Source organism: Terrapene carolina, unplaced genomic scaffold, assembly GCF_002925995.2.
Source record: "Terrapene carolina triunguis isolate 2854851 unplaced genomic scaffold, T_m_triunguis-2.0 Scaffold69, whole genome shotgun sequence".
Lineage (NCBI taxonomy): Eukaryota > Metazoa > Chordata > Testudines > Emydidae > Terrapene > Terrapene triunguis.
The window spans coordinates 18,310,027-18,333,880 of NW_020664420.1; the positions used below are offsets into that span (position 1 = coordinate 18,310,027).

The following is a 23,854-nucleotide window of genomic DNA, read 5'->3' on the forward strand; positions in this document are numbered from 1 at the left end:
TGTCTGGTCACCTTAGGCAGAGTACACAGAGAGCACCGTGTCACCCCCAGCCACAGTGTCTTGTTACGGGCGGGCTCTGACTAGCACTAGCTAAAAACCTATATATAGACCCCCTCCGATGAATCCCCGCGCACACCATGATACCCCCCCACGCCACGAACCCCCATGTTCACCCCACCTTGCCCTACGGTATCACAACACACACCCGTATCCCCGATGAAACCTTGCTCTGTGCTGTGACACACACACCCCCCCCGAGTATCCCAGGCTGCCCACTGTTATGCCACGACTCCCATTGTGTACCGTAAACTGCCCTGAGGGCCATGACCCCCGCTGTGCCCCAGGCTGCTCCTGGCCTGTGCCACGACCCCCCCCCATTGTGCTCTTGGCTGAACACCCCCCCTCCCCACACACACACACACACAAAACCCAGACTGACCCCCCCCCATCTTGCCACGACCCCATCCAAAAAGCCCAGACTGAGCCCCCCAGGTCTTGCCACACCCACAACCCTGTCCACAAAGCCCAGGCCGCCTCCCCTGGCCTGTGCCACAACCATAGGCAGCTCAGCACCCACCGGCAGCCCCACCGATCAGCTCCTCCCCATCCCTCCCAGTGCCTTCCATCCCCTGCAGATCACTGTTTTGCAGCATGTGGGAGGAGTGAGTGCAGGGTGCTCTCGGGAGAGGGCAGAATGGGGTGGAGCAGGGGTGGGAAGGGGTGGAGTGGGGGCAGGGCCTGGGGTGGAGCAGGGGCTCGAGCACACCCCAGCAACTCATAAAGACACTGCCTATGGCCACAGCCCCCCATTGTGCCTCAGTCAGTCCTCCCCCTCCCGGGACCATGTCACAACACCCCTCACACTGTGCCCCAGTTACACCCCCCGGGACTGTGCCACAATCCCACCCTGCTGTGCCCCAGTCTGTTCCTCCTCCCCCCCACTGTGCCCCAGGCTACCCCTGTTTCCCCCACAATTTAGGGCTCTCACCCACCTATCCTCTCTTTTGGGTACTCAGGAAGTAAGGGACCCAACTTTAACCTGCCGTGGGCTCCGGGATAACACCCATTTCCGGTGGGCTCAGGGCTTTACGGTCTGCAGGGCCTTTTCCCAGTGAAAGAGCCTTATACAATAATATCCTTTACTTATATTTATTAACAATTGATCAACAGAATACACATGCTAAACATACAGTGCTCGCCTCTCCCAATAAGGCAAACAAACTTTTCCTGGTGGCCAGTCAGGATCAGGTAGTCCAGGACTCCAGCTTCTGAACAGTATATAGTTGGCAGGGCATGATGATTTTGGCAGCTTTGATGTTGGGCTGTGTTCTGGAGTTAGGTTCTTCTTCCATTTCTTCTTGGACCCAAATTTTTATAGTGAAACTTGAGTCCTGACTATTTGTATGTTATCCAACTATTTTTATTAAACTATTACAAAATAATTCTTTAACCAGTCCTAACATATTGTGAAACACTTCTTTACCAATCATGCTCCACCACCTTAGTTGGTTCCAAGCTTGCAAAATTAGTTATGCAATAGACAGAATCAATTAAATAATCAGACAGAGACCATACAGATAAACAATAGAGAAATCAGGGCCATAAAGGCAAAACAATAGAGAAGTATAGATTTTACTGTCATAACTTGATAAGTGGTTTCTTGCCAGACAGAATGCTATCAAGCAACATATTCTTTAAACATCTCAAAATCTGTTTTTTTATCTGGTGATGGTGGGTACTATTAGGACAGGACTACCTTCTTAACAGCCTGATATTACATTGTTTTTGTGCAGTTTAGATGTAAACTGAGGATGTGACTTTCTGCAACTTAGCTCAGGGCTGCTGATTTTACTGCAGAAGAAGGTCTCAGATCTTACACCCCAGGCCTTGCCACAACCTTCCCCCTGCTGTACCATAGGCTACCCCCAAGCCATGCCATGACCCCCTCTATGTAGCCTGGGCTGCCTCCCCCCCTCGGGTCATGCCAGTAACACTGAATGGATAGGAGCAGGACAAGATTGCATTTGTCAAGCCAGAAAAAAACATCTTGCAGTAATCAAGACGTGAGCTTCCTTTACATCTTACAAAGAGAGCTAAGACGTTTCCCCATTCTAAGAGCACCCCCAGGGAATCTTTGCATACATTTTTATTAGAGAGACAAGGTGGGTGAGATAATATCTTTTATTGGACCAACTGGATAAAAGAGTGGTAATGAACAGGTGTGACGTTATTGACATGAACTGTGACCGTATAAATCATTGTTGCAACCAAGGTCCTATAGTTACACCAAATCTTGTAGAAAGGATGTCAAGTAAGGTGTCTATGAAAAGGTTGTAATTTGCTGGTTATGATTATGCTGTCTGTGTGTATCATTTTTGTATTTGAAGTTATGAATATTAGCTATGTACTTGTATCTCAATGTGTTTGATTCTAAGTAGCATTAGTGAAGCATTTGGTCAGCTTTTTGAAAAAGGAATTTTCAGATTAAGTTCCCAATCAAGAAACACTTAACTGACACTGGACCTTGGGAGACTCCAATTCACATCTGAGGAGCCTTCCTGGGAACGTTCAAGGTAGCATGTGAGCAATGACTGCTCTGCCTATAAAGAACTGAGTTATGCATGGACATGTGACTTGCCCATGTGACTCCAAACTCCACCTTGCTGCTGTGATTTTCCACAGTAAGAACATGGGGGTGTCCTTTCACATAGCAGAGGATATAAAAGGCCCTGGAAACCCCTCCATTTGGTCTTCAATCCTGCTCCTTACCTCTGGAAGAACTTTGCTACAAACTGAAGCTCGGAACAATGGACTGAATGACCCATTCAAATCTTTAGATGTACTCCAGAGACTTGATTTGAGCCTACAGTTTATGCCATTACTGCTACAAGCCTGAACCAAGAACTTTGCCATTACTGTATGTAATTGATTCCTTTAACCAATTTTAGCTCTCATCTATATTTCTTTTTATGAATAAACCTTTAGATTTTAGATTCTAAAGGATTGGCAACAGCGTGATTTGTGGGTGAGATCTAATTTGTATATTGACCTGGGTCTGGGGCTTGGTCCTTTGGGATCGGGAGAACCTTTTTTCTTTTGCTGGGATATTGGTTTTCATAACCATTCATCCCCATAAGGTGCGGGTGGTGACACAAGGGAACTGGAATATCTGAGGGAATTGCTTGTATGACTCCTGGTTAGCCAGTGGGGTAAAACTGAAGTCCTCTCTGGCTGGCTGGTTTGGTGTGCCTTAGTAATAAAGGACCCCCAGCCTTGGGCTGTGACTGCTCTGCTCTAAGCAATTAGTCCTGAATTGATACTCTCAGTAGTGTCCCGCCAGAGGCCGCTTCATTACAACAGGTAAGATATTTTATGGTTCTTTTCCGAATGGTACCTGCCTTATGATCCTTTGTGACATTTGATTTGTTATTCCTGTAGGACTTGATGCTTCACATAATGTTACATAGTCCTTTTGGACTATTTTCAACTTGTTTGGTCATGCTTTCCCTACTGCAAGGTGATCTAACTTAAGCCATTGTTGCGGATATATGCTTGTGTATAATGGGCCTTTTTTTTTTATTATTTTATTTTATTTTATTTATTTATTTTTGAGTCATGGGAAGTATTCTAGAGCTAGAAAATCAAGTATTGGGCCCTTTGAATTTATAGTAATAATAATATTACTTTGCACTTATAAAAACTTTAATAAATTTAAACATTCTCAAAACACATTTCTAAATTAAAACTCAGAACTGTGACATTATTCCCATTTTACATGGGAAACTGAGGTATAGAGTTAAATGGCTTGCCCAACATCACAGAGGAAGTCTACAGCAGAAGAAGGAATGAAACTCAGGATTGAGTCAGCAGTTCTATGTTTGGCTGAAAGGCCAAACTTTCTCTGATTCATAGGATTTAGCCACTCTGTCCCCAGCTCTGCTCCTGGCTGCAGCCCCACTCCCAACCATGGCTGCAGCCGTGGCTCCGCTCCTAGCCATGGCCCCCAGCTCCTGGCCCCAATCGTGGGCCCACTCCCAGCTGTGGCCTCCGACTTCCAGCCCTGACCTCAACCCCTGGCTCCCAGCCCCAACCACAGCCCCAGCTGCAGCCCTGGCCCTGACTGTGGCCCCACTCCCAGCCACAGTTCCGCTCCCGGCTCCACTCCGGGCCGCAGCCCCACTCCTGGCACCGGTTTCCCACCAAGGCTCCCAACCGTGGCTCTGGGGGGCATGAACCAGGTAAGGGAACCTGAGCAAAAAGGTTTGGGGATCACTAGCTTAGGTCCTTCAAAGTGGATGTCTTCAACAGTATTCTGTACCTCTAGGAAGTCCAGAAGACTGTAGCCAAGATGCTCACTGCATGACCACAGCAGTGGCTAGGGATCTAGAAGCTGTCAGTGGCATCAAGAGCTGCCTTCAGAGAAACTTTCACTATTAACTGACCCTCCAAAATTAGGGCTTGAAATTGTTCCTCTTGGTCTTGTGGGAGGTATTCAATAAAGTGCGTGAACTTTGAGTAATTGGTGAAATCATATTTGATCATCAAGGCCTGTTAATTTGCAACTTGAAATTAAAGAGCCACCAATGGGTAACTCTTCTTACCCAGGAGGTCTAAACGTTTGGACTCCTTGTCAGAAGGAGAGGGTCTGGAATAAACTTGGCGATTTCTTTCATTAATCACATCTACAACCAGGGAATTGGGGGCAGGATAGGAAAAGAAGTACTTGGTTGGAATATGATATTTTTTATCTGCCATTGCACGTGGACAGAATAGTGGCAGGTGTTTGCCATAAAGTACATGTAGGCGATAACAGAGTCTCATTAATTGGTAAAATTATTTTATCCTGAGAGCTGATATTGAAAATGTCCACCAGGGAGTGTTGAGATTCCTGAACTTCTAATGGGATTTGGAGGGATTCCACTATGAGTTTCATTAGGATCTGAAAGGTCCTGAAGTCATCAGCATAAGATGGTGGTGGTGGCATTACTGCCTCATCTGGGGAGAAGGGGGACTTGGCTGATAGGGGTGAGCTTTCCTTAGTTCATGGCTCTTGTTCATCTTGTCTCTCTTCTGGTACCAAGGTGGTATACAGTACCAGAGGATGGTCTGTTGGTGCTTGTGAATGATGCATTACCAGGAGCTGTTGGGTTTTCTTTCTGGCTGGTACCCTATAAAACTGCTTGCTGAGGTGTCACTTGGGGTTCCAGTAAGAACACTGAGGAGGTGTATAGGGGAAGGCTCGCTAAGAGTAATCATAGTAATAATGAGGACTAGGGCATCTCTAGGTGTTTCTCTTCAGTATGTAGGCTCAGATAAGTATGATGGTATGGTACCAAAGCAGAGCCTTGTACCGAGACCTCAGAGTCAGAAGAATAAGTATTCTCCTCTGGGCTAAAATGGAGGGGCTCAGGTATTGATGCTGGTACTGAGGGTGGAGTTTCTAATCTTGGTCCGATGCGGAGGGTTCAGGCTGCAGTTGTTACAGTGGTACTGTGGAAGGGGCTTTTGTGGAGCTCTTTAGGAGAGGGGACTCCAGTTCCTCTGATATAAGAAGGTCCTCCAGAAGAGAAATCTGTGGAGTGCTGGAGGACTATGATAGTCTGAAGCAGAATCCTGAGTTGATACTAGAGCCTGGCACAGGAATCGGCACACATCTGGAGATACTGCATGTAGGAATGGAGAGACCGACTGGATGACATCTCTGAGCTCAGAATGTGATGAAGATGATAGTACTGAAGAGGAAGTCCAGTGCCAGTTTGGATGATATTTATGGCTCTGAGATGGGGACAGTACGGAGGCAAGTGTAGAAGCACTGGATGGAACTTGGTGCCTCAACGTATTAGGTGGTACCATGGTAGGTGCTTCTTTGTGCTGTCTGGTAGACTTCTCTGATTGAGGCTTCTTAGGCGACACTGATGCCTTGGTACCGATTTTAGCCAGAGCCTCAGTAGTATTCCTTGCAGGATGCAAGGACTCTCCGACTCAGATTTATGGGGTGATCTACCCCTTTGCTTAGATTCCTTAGTAGGAGAAAGACGCTTTTTTCTTTTCATTATCTTCATTTGTGGAACTGCTGCTGCAGTTCCAACGGCCACCAGAGCAGCCTGAGATATTGAGGCCAAGATAGGGGGGAGAGCAGACCTTGCTGGAGCTAGAGAGGGTTCCATTAAGAGGAGTGTCATGGGGGCTCCTGCCTCTGCCTCTGTTGAGCAGCGCACCCCAGTTTGTCCAGTGCAGGGTTGATACTCCTTGCCACATGGTTATCCGAATTCCTTGTTGGGTCAAACAATCACAATCAGGGTATCTCAGGACCCCTAACAGGGCAGAGCATCCAAGCAGACCATAGCTCCTAGGGTGGGGCAAAGCAAGGCAAATACTCACTCTAGGGCCCCAGTTCAGGCATCGGCTCCTAACACATGCCCTGGGTCACTTTCTACCAAAAAGCCCATCTTGGGCATCTCCTCAGCTGGCAGCGGCTCGGCATCCCAGTCAGTCTCTGTGGTTGGCTGGTTGTCCACAGCGTAGTCTGGGTCCATGGTCTCTACAGCCTGGAGAGTTGATGGTTCCTTGGCAGAAGCCTGCAACTAATGTCCTTCCCCCTCCTCCGCCAGCCCCAACTGAGTGGGGCTGCCTCCTTTTATTAGTCTCCTTCACCTGGAGCATGCACAGCAGGAGCAAGGGGGCATGGTCAGCCCCCGTTTGCCCAGTGCAGGGTTGATACATTCTGTCACAAGGAGCTTCAACCTAGCCTCTCTGTCCCTTCAAGACCTGCCTTTGGACCCCTTGCAGACTTTGTATTTTCACGAGACATGGGTGTCTCTGAAACACTGGAAGCAGCTAGAATTGCTGTCACTATGGGGAAAGGACTCTGCAGGTCTGTTGGGGATTAAATACCAAGGTCTTCAGTGTAACCTGGGGTGCCTGAGAGCTAAACCAAAGGTCCAGCAGAAGAAACATTGGCAGGGAACCCCTCTTTTTGAAGCACAACTGTCTGAAAAATAGGAAAATAATAAACTAAATAACTAGAGAAAGAAAAGGAAAAATAATAACTACATTTATATAAGTGAAAGGAGGGAAGCTGTGAAACAGTGGACATCAAATTCTCTGTCCCTGTGTTAGTTAGTTAGTTAGTTAGTTAGTTTTTTTTTTGCCTTCACTATTCCGCTTGGAAGGCTGTTCCCAAACTTCACTCCTCTGATGGTTAGAAACTTCTGTCTAATTTCAAGCCTAAACTTATTGACATCCAGTTTATATCCATTTATTCTTGTGTCAACATTACTTTAAATAGCTCATCTCCTTCCCTGGTGTTTATTCCTCTGATGTATCTATAGAGAACAGTCATCTCTCTCCTCAGCCTTCATTTGTTTAAGCTAAACAAGCCAAGTTCCTTATGTCTCCTCTCATAAGGTTGGTTCTTCATTCCTCTGATCATCCTAGTAGCCCTTCTCTACACCTGTTCCAGTTTCAATTCATTTTCTTAAACAAGGGGGACCAGAACTGTACACAGTATTCCAAATGAAGTCGCACCAGTGCCTTGTATAATGGTAATAACACTTCCCCATCTCTACAGGAAATACCTCATCTGATCCATCCTAGGATTGCATTAGCCTTTTTCACAGCCACATAACATTGGCGGCTTGTAGTCATCTTGTGATTGACCAATACACCCAGGTCTTTCTCCCCCTCTGTCATTTCCAACTAAAACATCTCAAGCTTATAGCAAAAATTCTTGTTTAATCCCTACGTGCATGATATTGCACCCTGCACTATTAAATTTCATCCTATTTCTATTACTGCAGTATTCAAGGTCATTCAAACCACAGACATTTTTCAATTTACTACCATAATAATCTTGAAGGAGCTCCAGCCTCACATTAGAAACCCCTGTCTAGAAAGCAGCGTCCTATGCTCTGTCCCCACTAATTGCCATAGATAGGAATTGAATTCTTTCAGCCAAATTCTGCCCTGATTTACATTACATGCAATTCCAGTGAAGTCAGTGTGGCTACATGAGTTGAAAATCGGGGCAGAAATTGGCCCACAGAGTTTACTTCACAGATTCCAAAGAAGGTTGGTTAGTCATAAAACAAAGAGCATGCAGAAGGCCAAAACTTTAATATGAAGAAAAAAAAATATTGAGAGCGTGAAGCCCTCCGAGAGACGGCAAGTCCAGATTTCCTCTGGAGCAAGTCTTATTTTAGTTTAATTAACTTCTTCAGAGCCCAGGTCTGTTTTCTCTCCTTGGCAATCTATGCTTATACAAGGGAAACGTCTTCAGCATGAAGGTCGATTAACTTAACTGACTACAAATTTAAAAGTAACATAGATACATTGAAATAGTTAGTTAATTTTTCAAGTGACTGTAGTGTTTGTGAAAGATAACATAGCTCTGAAGTCTGCATTTTTAGCAAAAGAACTGGTACAGGAGAGGGAGTAGCAGTCCAAACTTTCCCAAACTTCCCTGCCAATATGCCTCAATTTTAAGTCACAGAAAAACTACCTCAAGGGGAAGTAGGATTCAGTCCCCATACGTTTTCAGTCCTTGGCCATTCTGCATAGATTGCCAGTAGCAGTGAAAAATTAGTGACTAATGCAATGGTGGTTTGGTGATGTGGACTCCTGTTCACTAGGAAGTGTGCTGAACTATAAACTCATTTTAAATAGGTCACTGAAAGATATAAAATGGTAACAAGATTGAGGTAAGGATTTAGCCTGCTGACTTGAAGGTGAAAGTCTCTAAATTCCATTACTAATCACTTGGGCCACACTGTCCATCAAACAATTTTTATCAGATTGCCTATCAATCTATCAGATAATCTTTAAAGTTGACTACTCAGATATTTGTTCTTTTTCCAGGAAATGTTAGTTACATTGTTAGTTTCAAAAGAAGCTGGAAGCTGAGTTCACGATTAAGGGTCTGATTCTGCATTCCTTGTATGTTCAAATCTTTCATTGGCTTCAATGGGAGTTTTGTCCGCACAAGCTATACACTGACTTTTTTCACAATTGAAATAAATTGGCCCCTATTGACCCTGAATAAAAAAATAAAAGGGACAGCTTTTCTTTTTTAAAAAAATTATTTATTTTTATTTAGAGCTATAGTTGGGACACAGAAGAAGACATCTAATTAGACTGAAAATGCAAGTTATCTGTAAATTGTTTGGCTATAATATTGTTTTATTATATGCTGCAATAAACTCAAATACTTTCTCAATACTGAGTTAAAGTATTTCATAGTAATATATGTTACTTTTAAAAGCTATGTATTGCAACAATACTAAAATAGCACAAATAATTTAATGTAAAAAGATGTCAATTAAAAACTTACACCATGAATATGTTTTTAATTCTACCTATGTATTTATATGGCCCCTATCACCATTATATCTGAACACCTCCAAAGTAGTTAAAAATAGAAACAACACCTCTGTCTTCCTTCCCAGTTCAAAGGAGATATAGCTCAATTAGTTATTAAGTGTGTGTGTGCATGTGGGTGTGTAGACTTTCAGGGGGCAGAAAGCAAACTCACAAGAGAGGTTATTCATTTAATTCTGAATGATCACAAACTTCACTGCATCTTCTGGGAACGTGTCTTGGGCCAGCTTCTATGAAAGTTCTGTATCTACTCCTGAGCTTTCCTTTGTTGACTGTTTTGTGATTGTAAAAGAACATAGTTGTTGTGGGAAGTCATGGCTGCAAATCTTTGAGATAGCTAGCTATTGTTCTGGGGGGAGTTTTGACTATCAGGATAGTCTTGAATCAAACTCTGCCTTCAACAGAAAACCAGTTCAGAGAGTGGAGTGCCTGGCCAACATTCTTCCATGACCTGTTGCTAAGTACATGGGCTGCTGCCTTTTATAACAGTTGAATTTTTTTCAGAATGTGTAGCTTTCTTCCTAGATATGAGTTGCAATAATAAAATTTGGAAGTCAGTAATGCAGGGATCTCCATTGACAGGTGTGAAACTGATCAGCAGGGTTACAGTCAGTCACAGATAAGAGAGCATTTTTTGTTTTTATGGCTATTTGACATCAATAAAATTGGATCCAAAAGGATCCCAAAGCAGTGGCCTATCTTAATTTGAGAGCAGATGCTCTTACAGTGGCATTTCCCTTTTCCTATTAGCATCAACTGAGTCTTGCCCAGATTCAGTTTTAGCCAACTGCTCTTCATGCAGGTGCTAATTTTGGTGAGGTATTGAGAATTCTGGGAGATGGTGCTGTTTAGGATTTTAAAATAAATGTTGTGGAGCTGAATGTTCATGGTGTGCTGGCACCTAAACCCATGTTTCACAAATTCTCCCAACAACTTCATATAGATGTTTAATGAAACAGGAGGACTGAGCCTTGGGTGGACTCTGCAGGTGACATCTTTTGAGATGGAGAAGCCATAATAAACCTCGGGGTTTAGTCTAAAAGAAGAGACTTAAGCCATTTCAGGGCATTTTCTTCATCTGCAGCCGTTGGTGGTAGGAAACAAATATGATATAATCAATGGTATTAAATGCTGTAGTGAGGTTCAGAAAGATGAATATGGGTATTTCCTTTCTCTGTTGGCAAGAAGAGCAGAGAGCACGTATGCATCAAATGCTGTCTTTTTAACATGCAGTGGCCTGAGAGGGATCCAGTATTCTTCTAGTTTTTCAATCAGCTTAGTTAGAAAAGAGGTTAGACAATGGGCAGTAGTTGGTAGGGTCGCTACCTTTAATACTGGTTGGATTATTGTATGTATTAGGATGGCTGGTAGACGTCCATCATCAAAGGAAACAGTGTTCAGGAATACCAATACTTAATATTAAAGTTATTATATTTAACTGTAGTTTAACTCACCGATTTAAGGCAAAAGTTGTAGCAGGTTCCAGAAATATTGTATGTGCATCAATTTGCACATGACAAACAGGCAATTATCTGTGCAATTACTTATTTTGTATAGGCAAATGGAGTTTTCATGTGTGCAAACAGATGTGCCCCAAAATATTACAGTTGAATTTTCAGATGCTTCCTAAAACTTGAGGCCTGATCCTGATCCAACTGTAGTTGGTGACAAAACTCTCACTTACTGTAGTGGGAGCAGAATCAGACCCCTGTCTCTTACCATTTAAAAAAAAAGATATCCTAACTCCAATCAACAATATGAGATATTTTCAAAACAAAGATCTTATTTAATTAAAGGTTAGTTTCCGTAGACTTCATTCATATGAAACTCCCATTCACAAGGAGTTCTGCATGAATACAGACTGCAGCATAGGACCTTGAATGTTACCAAACAATTACAATGGCTCTTTCCAATAAAATGATGTTTAAAGTTTTCATAATATGCATCTTTTTATGGACAGACATTACATAACTGAAACAAACAATAAATATATCGTCTTTTAGAAATATCACTATTTGATGGTTAAACAATTCTCTCCATCAATATGATGAATGAACCTTGATTAGATATAAAATCCATCACGTTATTAATGTCTCTATATATGATTAATTCCAAATCTGAAGGCTTTGTAATGTTTCTTGAATACTGGAGGCCACCCCGTCATTCCCATTCCAGCGCAAGGAATGAAGATTGGAATCCTTAAAGTGCTTCTGAAGTCCATTTCTGCTGTATTAAGCTTATGTTGTCCTGAAAGTTAATCTTTGCTTGAAAATCATAGAATGTGAATGCATAGGATTTCCTTACTCCAAGGATTGCTGAGCTGGTTTACAATTTTCAGCAAGATGAACTACCAACTGTATTGCTGTAATCATAGGTAGTTGTCATGAGCAAACAACAGGCTGTCTGCGGATCCATCTAGAATGATCTGAAATAGAATTAAATATACCTGGTTATTTCAATATATTCACACTTTAAATCAAATCAGTATTTCATAATAGAGTAATAGGTTAATGTCTGGATATGATATATTCATTGGTTATATACACCTCTACCCCGATATAACGCTGTCCTCGGGAGCCAAAAAATCTTACCGTGTTATAGGTGAAACCGTGTTATATCGAACTTGCTTTGATCCGCCGGAGTGCGCAGCCCTGCCCCCCCCGGAGCACTGCTTTACCGCGTTATATCCAAATTCGTGTTATATCGGGTCGCGTTATATCAGGGTAGAGGTGTACATATAATTTAACTAGCTAACCCTGGAACAGCCATACACACTTTTGCAGGTCAATCTGTTGGACTACTCACTCTGATCTCTATGCCTGCTACTTATAATCACTTAAAATCTATCCTTCTGTATTTAATAAATTGATTTTATATTTTACCTAAAACAGTGTGGTTTTGGATGAAGTGCTTGGGAAATCTCAGCTCAGACTACGAAGGCTAGTGTAAATCCATTCCCACTGAGGGAGTGGTGAATAAGGTAATGAGCTTATGCTGGTCAGGCTTCTGACTAGTGCAAGATAGTACAGTTTGGATGCAAGGCTGGGGAGCTGGGGGGAATTGACTGGGGCCTCTCTATTGCTGGTTCATGACTGGCTGGGAGATCATTCATGTAACTCAACTAGATGTGTCCCGGCCTGTGGATGGCTGTGTAAGTGCATTGCCTGACAGAGGCTTGTAGTTTAATATTAACATCACACTGAGAGAGACAACCCAGGCTGGTGGGTTTGTTGGGCTCAGCAGTCCCACAATCCAGGTTGCACAGTTAGAGCTGTTCAGACTGCAGGTAGCAGGAGAGAGAAAGTACATCAGCGAATCTTGGAGCTAAAGGAACTGGAAATAGGGGCTCAGAATCAAGCAGAGGAGTTAGCACATCAGCGGGCCTTAGAACTGCAAGCCAAAGCAGCTGAGGAAAAGGTAAAACAGCGGAGACACCAATTGGCCTTGCTAGAGAACCAGAAGCCTCCCTCACCACTGATTTCCACCTCTCCAAAAATCCACAAACGGGAACAATTGTGTCCTGGATACAAAGAGACAGACGATGTTACAGAATATTGTACTACCTTTGAGAGGCTGTGTGTGATTAATGAGATTCCCGAGGACAAGAAAATCCCTTCTTTGCTTGCAAAGTTAACTGGTAAAGCTCTGAATATATTCAATGAAGTGCAAGTTCAGGATGCTTTAGATTATTGTAAATTCAAAGAAACAGTTTTGAAATTATTTCAGATTACCCCTGGAACATATACGGTAAAATTTAGGAATCTTAAGATAAATGCTGGTATGAGTAATGGGGAATATGTAAACAGCATGAAAGATCTAATGGGAAAATGGGTGAGGGGAAAAGGGGTTGAAAGCTTTGAAGAAATATTTGACCTTGTTGCTCAGGAGCACTTCCTAAGCATATGTAAAGATGAAGTGAAACAGTGTCTATGGGACAAAAATGTGAAAACTGTGGATAAGATGGCATCTCTAGCTGATGTCTTTGAGAAGACCCAGGCATCTATTGAGAGAAAACCACAGAAAGAGGGGATAAAACTTGGTGGGAAGCAGTGTTCCTGTTTTACCCCTGGAAAAAAGGAGGGTGGCTGGGAGGTTGGGCACTCACCTCCCCAGAATCATTCCTCTAATCCCTATCTCAACTTTCCTGTGAAACCAGAAGAGCCCAAAAGGTGCTATCACTGTAATTCCACTGCTCACCTGAGAAATAAATGCCCTGTGCTGGGAGGAAGCAGACAACAAATAGTTAATGCTGCTGTCCTCACCACAGGAATCTCTCAGGCACCTGAGACTTATCATATTGGTTTTGTGAGACTAGCCTCTGCACAATCAGACATGGAGCACATTAACATTGTCAGAATTAATGACAGGGAATACTTAGGGTGGAAGCATACAGGGGCACAGATTTCTCTGGTTAATCAGAGTGTAGCACCAAATGCCAACATATTACCTGGTTAAATGGCAGAAATTGTAGATGTGGGTGGAACCAGATTCCCTGTGCCACTAGCTAGAATTAATTGGCGTGGGAAGATTTGGAAAGTGTTTTGACTGTGGGAGTAATGGAAGGTCTCTCGGTTGACATACTTAGTGGGAATGATTTTTTCCATATAGCTCAGGCTGCAGGGCCGGCTCCAGGCACCAGCCCACCAAGCTTGTGCTTGGGGTGGCACCTGGAGGGGGGCGGCGCGGTGCTCCGGCCGCCGGGGAGAGCGGAGCCCCGGCCGGGGCTCGCTGCCGGGGAGAGCAGAGCCCCGGCCGGGCACTCCGCCCTCCTCCCAGGGCTCCAGCCGCCCTCCCCCCCCCAGCGCCGCCCCCCTGGCCGCCGGGGAGAGCGGAGCCCCGGCTGGGGCTCACCGCCCTCCCCCCGGGGCTCCGGCCGCCCTCCCCCCTGCGCCCATCCCTGCCGCGCTGGGGGGGGGGCGGCCGGAGGCTTTTTTGCCTGGGGCAGCAAAAAAGCCAGAGCCGGCCCTGTCAGGCTGTTAAGGTGTTTGCCCGCAGCAAGAAGAAACATTATGCTGGGACCCCAGAGGGAAAGAGTAAAGTCCCAGGAACTGCTGAAGGAAAGGGAGAAAATCTCTTTGATTACTCTGCAGCAGGTGGAAGCAGCATGCTTCCAAATGTGGAGGAGATTGAGACCAGCTCTGCACTGCTGCTGAAGGCAACACCTCCTCAGGAAGGGAGGAAGGTGGAGTGTCTGTCATTGAGAAAACTGTCCAGGGTGTTAGCTGCCAGCACATTGCAGCTGAACAAGGGATAGATCCCACTCTAGAGAGCACAGAGAGAGTGTCCTAGAAGGGGGCCCAAAGAAGGAAACTGGGGAAAGAATAGTGGGAGAATGTCTCCTCACTGGTCACTTGGGAGAGGATGCCCAGGACAGAGTGGACACAGGCATGCATCCTGAGACTCAGGTTCAGAGAGGGAACTGAGTAACTGACCTTTTGGAGGGAAGCAGTCACACAGCCTACCTCTTGGGGATAGAGAAAAGGGTGACAGAGGGTACCCCAACCCAGGTCCCAGTTTTCCAGGACGTTGGTCCTGATATGCTTGTGTTAAATAACTGTGTCTCTTTAAATCAAGATGCAGCTACCATGCCTGTGTTAGCCAAGGAGTTGTATCCAGGAAACTTCCAGGCAGCAGTTGTCTGTGAGAATGCAAATGACTCAGCTGGCAGAGGAGAGAAGGGCTTTCTCCAGGCTGGTAAGACATAGAAAGCAGCTGAGGGAGAGCTGCTGGGAAAAGGTGCATCTGACCAAAGAGTAGACACTCTACTCTTGAGGGAATTCTACACCAAAAAAATAAAAATTCTGCACACAATATTATAAAATTCTGCAAATTTTATTTGTCAATAAATAAATGTCATTACTCCTGGGGGAATTTTGTGCCACTGCACAATGTAGAATTTTGCAGAAATTAATGTGTGTGCAGAACTTCCTTTTCCCCACAGAAATGGGCTACAGTGCTGCTAGCCGCAACTAGGGTCTGCTGGACTCGGCAGAGCCCATCTCACACACACAAGACACTGCTGGGGGGGGAGGGGAGGGCGCTAGAGGGTTCCTGGCAGCTGCAGTTCCCAGCATGCCCTGAGGGAAGGAGAGGGTGGCACACAGAAAACTCCATGCAAGCCTGTGGGACCGAGCATCAGGCTGTTTCTCCCTCTGGATCCCTGGGCTCTGGGGGGAGAGGGGTGGGTGTCTGAACCGGGAGGGGCCCATGGCTGGACTCTGGGAGGAAGGGGATGCAGGTATCTGGGCCGGGGGGACCCATGGCTGGGCTCTGGAGGGGAGGGAGTGCAGGTATCTAGACTGGGGGGCATGGCTGGGCTTGGGGGGGAATGGGTTGTAGGTGTCTTGCCTCCTGGCTGGACTCTGGATTGGGAAAGGGGGCAGAGAAACAGGAACAGGGTTGTCATAGGGAGTTCTTTAACTCTTTACTCCTGGGGGGGAAATTTTGTGTGTCTGTATTGTTACAGACATACTTCCTGACAAGTATTTTGAAATAAATTATCAAAATAATTGAAATTGGTGTGATTATGTAGTGTTATTTTGACAAATACAATGTGCAGAATTTTGCAAAATTTTTACTTTTTTGGTGCTGAATTTTAAATATTTTTTGGCACAGAATGCCCCCAGCAGTAAAATATGGAGGCTCCAACGTGGCAGTGGGGAGCACAGGCCACTGGCTGCATGGAGGTGGGAGATCACCCTGCGTCACCGCCCCTGCACGGAGGTGGGAGATCAGGGACTCGACGGTGAGGCTGCCCTGACCGAGACACACTGCAAGGGCTGAGCCTGCCTCAGAACACCCCGGGGCCCGCCTGTCTGCACCAGGTGTGGGCAGGCAGGCTCATCCCAGCAGGATCCAAATGTGGAGGGGCTGAGTGTAGGGGGCTCCAGGTATGGGGTAAGAGGGTTCTGTGTGGGGCAATCTGGGTGCGGGGAGCTCATTGGGGGAAAATGGATGCACAGGGGATCATTGGGGGATTCTGGGTGCAGGGGCAATGGGACTCTACAATGGGGTCTAGATGAAGGTGGTTGGGGCTCAGTGTGGGGTCCAGGTGCTGAGGGAGGTATGGGTCCTGGTGCAGCTGGTTGGGGCTCAGTGGGATGTGGGTCCACATGCGGGGGTCTCATTAGGGTGGTCCAGGTGCAGGAGGGGTGGGGATCATTGGGGTGGGGGTTGATGGGCCTGCTTAACAGGGGAGCCCCCGCTGCTGCCAAGGGGATGCCGGGCTCCTGCTCCCCTCCCCTGATTCACCTATCCCCTTCTCTTCCCCATCCCTCCCCCTTTCCTCTCCCCACTGTCCCCTGCCCTATCCCACATGCTTCCTTCCCCCACTGCCTCTTCCTCCCAGCCCAACCCCATTTCCCCTGACCCCCCTTACCCTACCCACCACGGGCACTCACTGTTGTACAGAAACAGGATGGCTACCAGCACACACACAACTGGCACTAGGACCCAGGAGGCGGCATCCAGCTTCAGAGTCAGCAAGCAGAGCAGCAGCCTCCTTCAGCTCAGTAGCTCTGCACTTGCAGAAATGGGGCGGGACATTGGCACATGACCCTGTGTGCCCCCCCCCCCACATCTTGCCTTTGTTTTTGGGGGGAAATGCCCCCCAAACTGTGCTCATTGGCATCCCCAGCCCCCCCTTCCCCTGCGCAGCTTCTTTTTGCTTCCCCATCATTTTCAGGGGAGGAGGGGAGGAAAGTAATTTGGGGGGGACATGAATTCTGCACAGTGGCGCAGAATTCCCTCAGAAGTAATTCTTAGCCCAGAAAGCACAGATTCCAACCCTCTAGGGCAGTGGTGGGCAACCTGCGGCCCGCAGTTCCCATTGGCCGGGAAAGGCGAACCATGGCCACTGGGAGCTGTGGGGGCCGTGCCTGCGGACGGTCAAAGTCAGCAAAATGTCTCACAGCCTGCAATCAGATTACCCTGATGAGCCGCAGGTTGCCCACCACTGCTCTAGGAAAAGGGGGCAGGGAAGGTCCAAGTACTGGGAGTGGGGATCACATGGTAATCCCAAGAAGGGAGATGGATTAGATGGATTTTTGGCATGTGTATAACCCTGGGATTGGGGGACAGCTCCACAGAGGGCCAGCCAATATGCAGAATCTCCCTACATCCTTATCTCACCAGACCCTGGAATATCAAAGCCCCAAAGATGATTGGACTAAGGATTCATACTGAAGGGGACACAGAAGGGAAAATAAAAACAGTAACTGAACACATGCTAAGGTTAAGGAAGGAGTTGAAAGACACAATGGGTATTGAACAAACCAGACTGTCTAAACAGAAAGCGTAGTATAATAAAAAATACTTGGAAATACCTCCTTGTGATGAAGGATTTGGTGTTACTGTTAAATCTCATGATAAAAAGTTTGATAAATGGTAAACCTTATGACAAATAATTTGGTAATGATGGTAAATCCTATGAAAAGGTACAAAGGCTAGTGTAAATCCATTCCACACAGAGAGTGGTGAATGAGGTAATGAGCTGACACTAGCCAGGCTTCTTCATTGCAAGACAGTAGAGTTCTGGGTTGCAAGGCTGGGGAGCTGAGGCCTCTCTATTGCTGGTTTATGAGGGGCCGGGAGATCATTCATGTAACTCAGTTGGATGTGTCCCTGCCTGTGGATTGGATGTGTCCCTTACACAGTGCATTGCCTGTCAGAGGCTTATAGTTTAACATTAACATCACAGTGTGAGAGACAACCCAAGCTGCTAGGTTTGGAAGGCTCAGTGGTCCCACAGTCCAGGTTGCACTCCAGGGACCCTGTCACATTGCAACAAGGCCAGTACACAAGTAACTTCTGTCATGTACTGGAAAAGTAGCAAGGTTACCTCATGCCTTGGTACTGTTCTCTTTAATGGAGCACAGCTGGCACTTCTATTAATGAGCATATTGTTTGGCACCCAAAACCAGAGCAATCCCTAAGATCCTGGCAAATCTTGGTGGACCAACAGAAGCTGCAGCTCAGAAGTCTTGTGCCTCTGCATTAACTCTCTGCACCTTACAGTTTTCTTCTGAATACAAAGCAACGTGGCATGCTGCCTGGGAGTTCCCTACCAGCCAGTGTCCTGGAACTCTCCTTAAGGAGGTTCCACAGCATGGAAGAAGGAACACCTATATCATTGCTGCTTCAGACAGCACTAGGAGGAGTATTACCACCTGGTTGATAGACTCATAGAATTGTAGGACTGGAAAGGACCTCCAGTGGTCTTCTAATCCAGTCCCCTGCACTCAAGGCAGGAGTAAGTATTATCTAGGCCATCCCTGACAAGTATTTGTCTAACCTGCTATTAAAAACCTCCAATGATGGAGATTCCACAACCTCGCGAGGCAATTTATTCCAGTGCTTAACTACCCTGACAGAAAGTTTTTCCTAATGTCCAACCTAAACCTCCCTTGCCGCAATTTAAACCCATTGGTTCTTGTCCTATCTCAGAGGTTAAGGAGAACAATTTTTCTCTCTCCTCCTTGTAGCAACCTTTTATGTAATTGAGAACGGTTTTCATGTCCCCCCTCAGTCTTCTCTTCTCCAGACTAAACAAACCCAATTTTTTCAATCTTTCTTCATAGGTCATGTTTTAAAGACCTTTAATCATTTTTGTTGCTCTTCTCTGGACTTTCTCCAGTTTGTCCACATCTTTCCTAAAATGTGGTACCCAGAACTGGACACAATACTCCAGTTGAGGCCTAATCAGCACAGAGTAGAGCAGAAAAATTACTTCTTGTGTCTTGCTTAAAAACTCCTGCTAATACATCCCAGAATGATGTTTGCTTTTTTTGCAACAGTATCGGGGGGTAGCCGTGTTAGTCTGTATCCACAAAAACAACAAGTCTGGTGGCACCTTAAAGACTAAGGCCAGGTCTACACTACCGCGGTAGTTCGACGGCTGGCAATCGAAATTCCGGGTTCGATTTATCGCGTCTGGTCTGGACGCGATAAATCGAACCAGGAAGTGCTCGCCGTCGACTGCGGTACTCCAGCTCAACGAGAGGAGTACCGCGGAGTCGACGGGGGAGCCTGCCTGCCGCGTGTGGACCGCGTCTGAACCACGGTAAGTTCGAACTAAGGTATGTCGACTTCAGCTACGTTATTCACGTAGCTGAAGTTGCGTACCTTAGTTCGAATTGGGGGGTAAGTGTAGACCAGGCCTAACAGATTTATTTGGGCATAAGCTTTCATGGGTAAAAAACCCACTTCTTCAGATTCAACAGTGTTACACTGTTGACTCATATTTAGCTTGTGATCCACTATGACCCCCAGATCCCTTTCTGCAGACACCTTCCTAGGCAGTCATTTCCCATTTCATATGTGTGCAACTGATTGTTCCCTCCTAAGTGGAGTACACTTTGCATTTGTCCTTATTGAATTTCATCCTATTTACTTCAGACCATTTCTCCAGCATGTCCAGATCATTTTGAATTTTAATCCTATTCTCCAAAGCATTTGCAACCCCTCCCAGCTTGGTATCATCGGCAATCTTTATAACTGTATTCTCTATGCCATTATCTAAATCACTGGTGGAGTTATTGAACAGAACCAGACCTAGAACTGATCTCTGCAGGAACCCACTTGATATGCCCTTCTGGCTTGACTGTGAACCACTGATAACTATTCTCTGGGAACGGTTTTCCAACCAGTTAGGCACCCACCTTAAATTAGCTCCATCTAGATTGTATTTCCCTAGTTTGTTTACGAGAAGGTCATGCGAGACAGTATCAAAAGCCTTACTAAAGTCAAGATATACCACATCTACTGCTTCCTCCCATCCACAAGGCTTGTTACCCTGTCCGAGAAAGCTATTAGGTTGGTTTGACACTATTTGTTCTTCACAAATCCATGCTGACTGTTACTTATCACCTTATTATCTTCTGGGTGTTTGCAAATTGATTTTTTAATTATTCGTTCCATTATCTTTCTTGGTTCTGAAGTTAAACTGACTGGTCTGTAATTCCCTGGTTTGTCCTTATTTCTCTTTTTATAGATTACCACTATATTTGCCCTTTTCCAGTCCTCTGGAATCTCTCCTGTCTTCCATGACTTTTTGAAGATAATCACTAATGGCTCATAGCTCTTCAGTCAGCTTCTTGAGTATTCTAGGATGTATTTCCTAAGGCCCCGGTGACTTGAAGGCATCTAACTTGTAATTTTTAACTTGTTCTTTCCCTATTTTAACCTCTGAGCCTACCTAATTTTCATTGGTATTCACTATGTTAGATGTCCAGTTGCTACTAAACTTTTTGGTGAAAACTGAAACTGAAACAAAAAAGTCATTTAGCACTTCTGCCATTTCCACATTTTTTGTTATTGTTTCCCCCCCCTCATTCAGTAATTGACCTACCTTGTCCTTGGTCTGCCTCTTGCTATTAATGTATTTGTAGAATGTTTTCTTGTTACCCTCTATGTCTCAAGCTAGTTTAATCTTGTTTTGTGTTTTGGCCTTTCTAAATTTGTCCCTACATATTTGCGTTATTTGTTTATATTCATCCTTTGTAAATTGACCTAGTTTCCACTTTTTGTAGGACTAATTTTTTAATTTCAGCTTATTGAATTCTGCTGGTTAAGCCAGGGTGGTCTCTTGCCATACTTTCTATCTTTCCTAGCAGTGGGACAGTTTGCTCTTGTGCCCTTAATAATGTCTCGTTGAAAAACTGCCAATATTCTCTTGAACTGTTCTTCCCCTTAGACTTGCTTCCCATGGGATCTTACCTACCAAACTCCCTGGAATTTGCTAAAGTCATCCTTCTTGACAACCACTGTCTTTATTCTGCTGTTTTCCCTCCCAACATTTCTTAGAATCATGAACTCTATCATTTCATGATCACTTTCACCCAAGCTGCCTTCCAATTTCAAATCCTCAACCAGTTCCTCCCTATTTGTCAAAATGAAATCAAGAACAGCCTCTCCCCTAGTTGCTTTCTTGAGCTTCTGAAATAAAAAATTGCCTCCAATGCCTTCTAAGAACTTGATGTATAATCTGTGCCATGCTCTATTATTTTCCCAACAGATGTCTGGGTAGCTGAAGTCCCCCATTACCACCAAGTGCTTTGGATGATTTTGTCAGTAGTTTAAAAAAAGCCTCATACATCTCTTCTTCCTGGTTAAGTGGTCTGTAGTTATCTCCTACCATGACATCACCCTTGTTTTTATCCCTTTTATCCTTACTCAGAGACTTTCAACAAGTCTGTCTCCTATTTTCATCGCAACCTCAGTCCAGGTGTATACATTTTTTATATATAAGGCAACACTTCCTGAGTAAGCTGTACCCTTCTATACCAAAATTCCAGTCATGTGTATTACCCCTCCAAGTCTCTGTGATGCCAACTATGGCACTGTTGGGTTTATTAACTAGCATTTCTGGTTCTTCCTGCTTATTTCCCATACTTCTCGCATTAGTATAAGATACATCTAAGATACTGATTTGATTTCCCCGCTATGTTGTCCTTGTCTCTTTCTTATCCCTGCTAGAACAGCCCATGCTCCCCAACAGATTCCGACCCTTCTCCCAGGTCTCCATGTTTTTTACTTACCTTTGAGTTTTTGTCTCCTGCCCTCATCTGATGGTAGCATCTGTCTCCCCAGCCCCATGGGTATATTCCCCATACCTATCTCTTCTCCCTTGTAGATCTGGATCCTCATAAATAGACTTCTGTAGGGGTCAAGGAAGAAAGGAATGATGGAAGTGAAGGGAAGCATCCCTTCTAAGGCCCCCCAGCAAGGAATCACTGGGATTTCATCCTCTCTTCTGAAAGCATCAGATGTGAGAGTCTATCTCACAGTGACTTATTTTGGCCTAACAGCTCCAACTATGACACTTCATCAAGAACCATTTTTTCCTAACATCCTCAGGATCACTGGCCCTGTGCTTCTCACAGAATAATGGTTGTTTCCACAAGCTGATGAGATCATTACACTCTAGGGGGCCTGCTACTATTCCCAGGCCCAAATTCACAAAGAGGGTTAGGCACTATGATGCTGAGCATTGCAATGTCTAACTTGTAGGTGCCTAGAAAATCCCTGGGATCCACAAAGCCTGAGTTAGGAGCCTAGGATCCTAAAGAGATATTCATCTAAGAATGCAATCCACAAAAGCCTGCCAGCTAGGCAAGGAGTCTCCTAAGCAAGCCAATAGGAGATGCCTCTGAGAGGGTATGTCCTAAGCCCTGCCCTTCTCAGGGAATTCCGCACCTAAGTCCAGGCTGCAGGTAGGTACCCATCTCTGCTTAAAATCCACAGCCAGGAACCCCTCTCCTAGAGCTGGGTGGCTTAGACACTTAAGCCATTTCTTGCAAGAATGGCTTAGATGCCTGCCTAATGCCACACAAAGCAGAGGAGAATGTGGATAACGACTCCTCTATAACTAGGGCCCTACCAAATTCACAGCCATGAAAAACGCGTCGCAGACCATGAAATCTGTTCTCTCCCTGTTAAATCTGGTCTTTTGTGTGCTTTTACCCTATACTATACAGATTTCATGGGGAAGACCAACATTTCTCAAATTGGGGGTCCTGACCCAAAAGGGCATTGCAGGGGAGTTGCAAGGTTATTTGGGGGGGGGGGTCGTGATATTGCCACCCTTACTTCTGTGCTGCCTTCAGAGCTCGGTGGCCAGAGAGCTACAGCTGTTGGCCAGGTGCCCAGCTCTGAAGGCAGCACCCCACCAGCAGCAGCATAGTAATAAGGGTGGCAACACCATACCATGCCAGCCTTACTTCTGTGTTGCTGCCTTCAGAGCTGGGCGGCCAGACAGTAGCGGCTGCTGACTGAGGGCACAGCTCTGCAGGCAGCAGCTCAGAAGTAAAGGTGGCAATACCATACCATGCTATTCTTACTTCTGCGCTGCTGCTGGCGGTGGCTCTGACCTCAGAGCTGGGCTCCCAGCCAGCAGCCACCACTCTCCAGCTGCCCAGCTCTGAAGACAGCGCTGCTACCAGCAGCAGCACAGAAGTAAGGGTAGCAGTACCACAACCCCCATTACAATATCCTTGCGACCACTGCACAACTCCTTTTTGGGTCAGGATCACTACAATTACAACACTGAATTTTTAGATTTAAATAGCTGAAATAATGAAATTTATGATTTTTTAAATCCTATGACCATGAAATTGACCCAAATGGACTGTGAATGTGGTAGGGCCTTACCTATAGCCATTAGCCCAGTGGTTAGGTTACTCATCCAGGATGTGGAAGACCCCAAGTCAATTCCTCCCTCTGCCTGATGAGAAGAGATATGAACAGGGAAGAACTATTGTAATAGCTTATCTAGGGACATGGTGGATTCTCCATCACTTACAGTCTTTACATCAAGACTGAATATCTTTTTAAAAGATATAGCTCAAACAGCAGTCGTGGGCTTGATGCAGAGATTACTAGGTGAGGTTCTTTGGCCTGAGTTATGCAGGAACTCAGACTAGATGACTACAATGGCTTTAAAATCTATGAATGAGGCCCCAAGTATGTAAACAAAACCAGG

General features: G+C 45.4%; 1 protein-coding gene across 1 annotated transcript in view; it reads right to left on the bottom strand.

The window, feature by feature from the left end:
- Positions 1–11,192: 11,192 nt before the first annotated feature.
- Positions 11,193–23,854, bottom strand: part of RANBP3L (RAN binding protein 3 like) — a 50,524-nt gene continuing 37,862 nt past the window's right edge. The window contains exon 14 of the mRNA XM_029910911.1: positions 11,193–11,800. Coding sequence (XP_029766771.1) covers positions 11,757–11,800 — 44 coding nt within the window. The 3' untranslated portion in view covers positions 11,193–11,756. The remainder of the gene's footprint in view (positions 11,801–23,854) is intronic.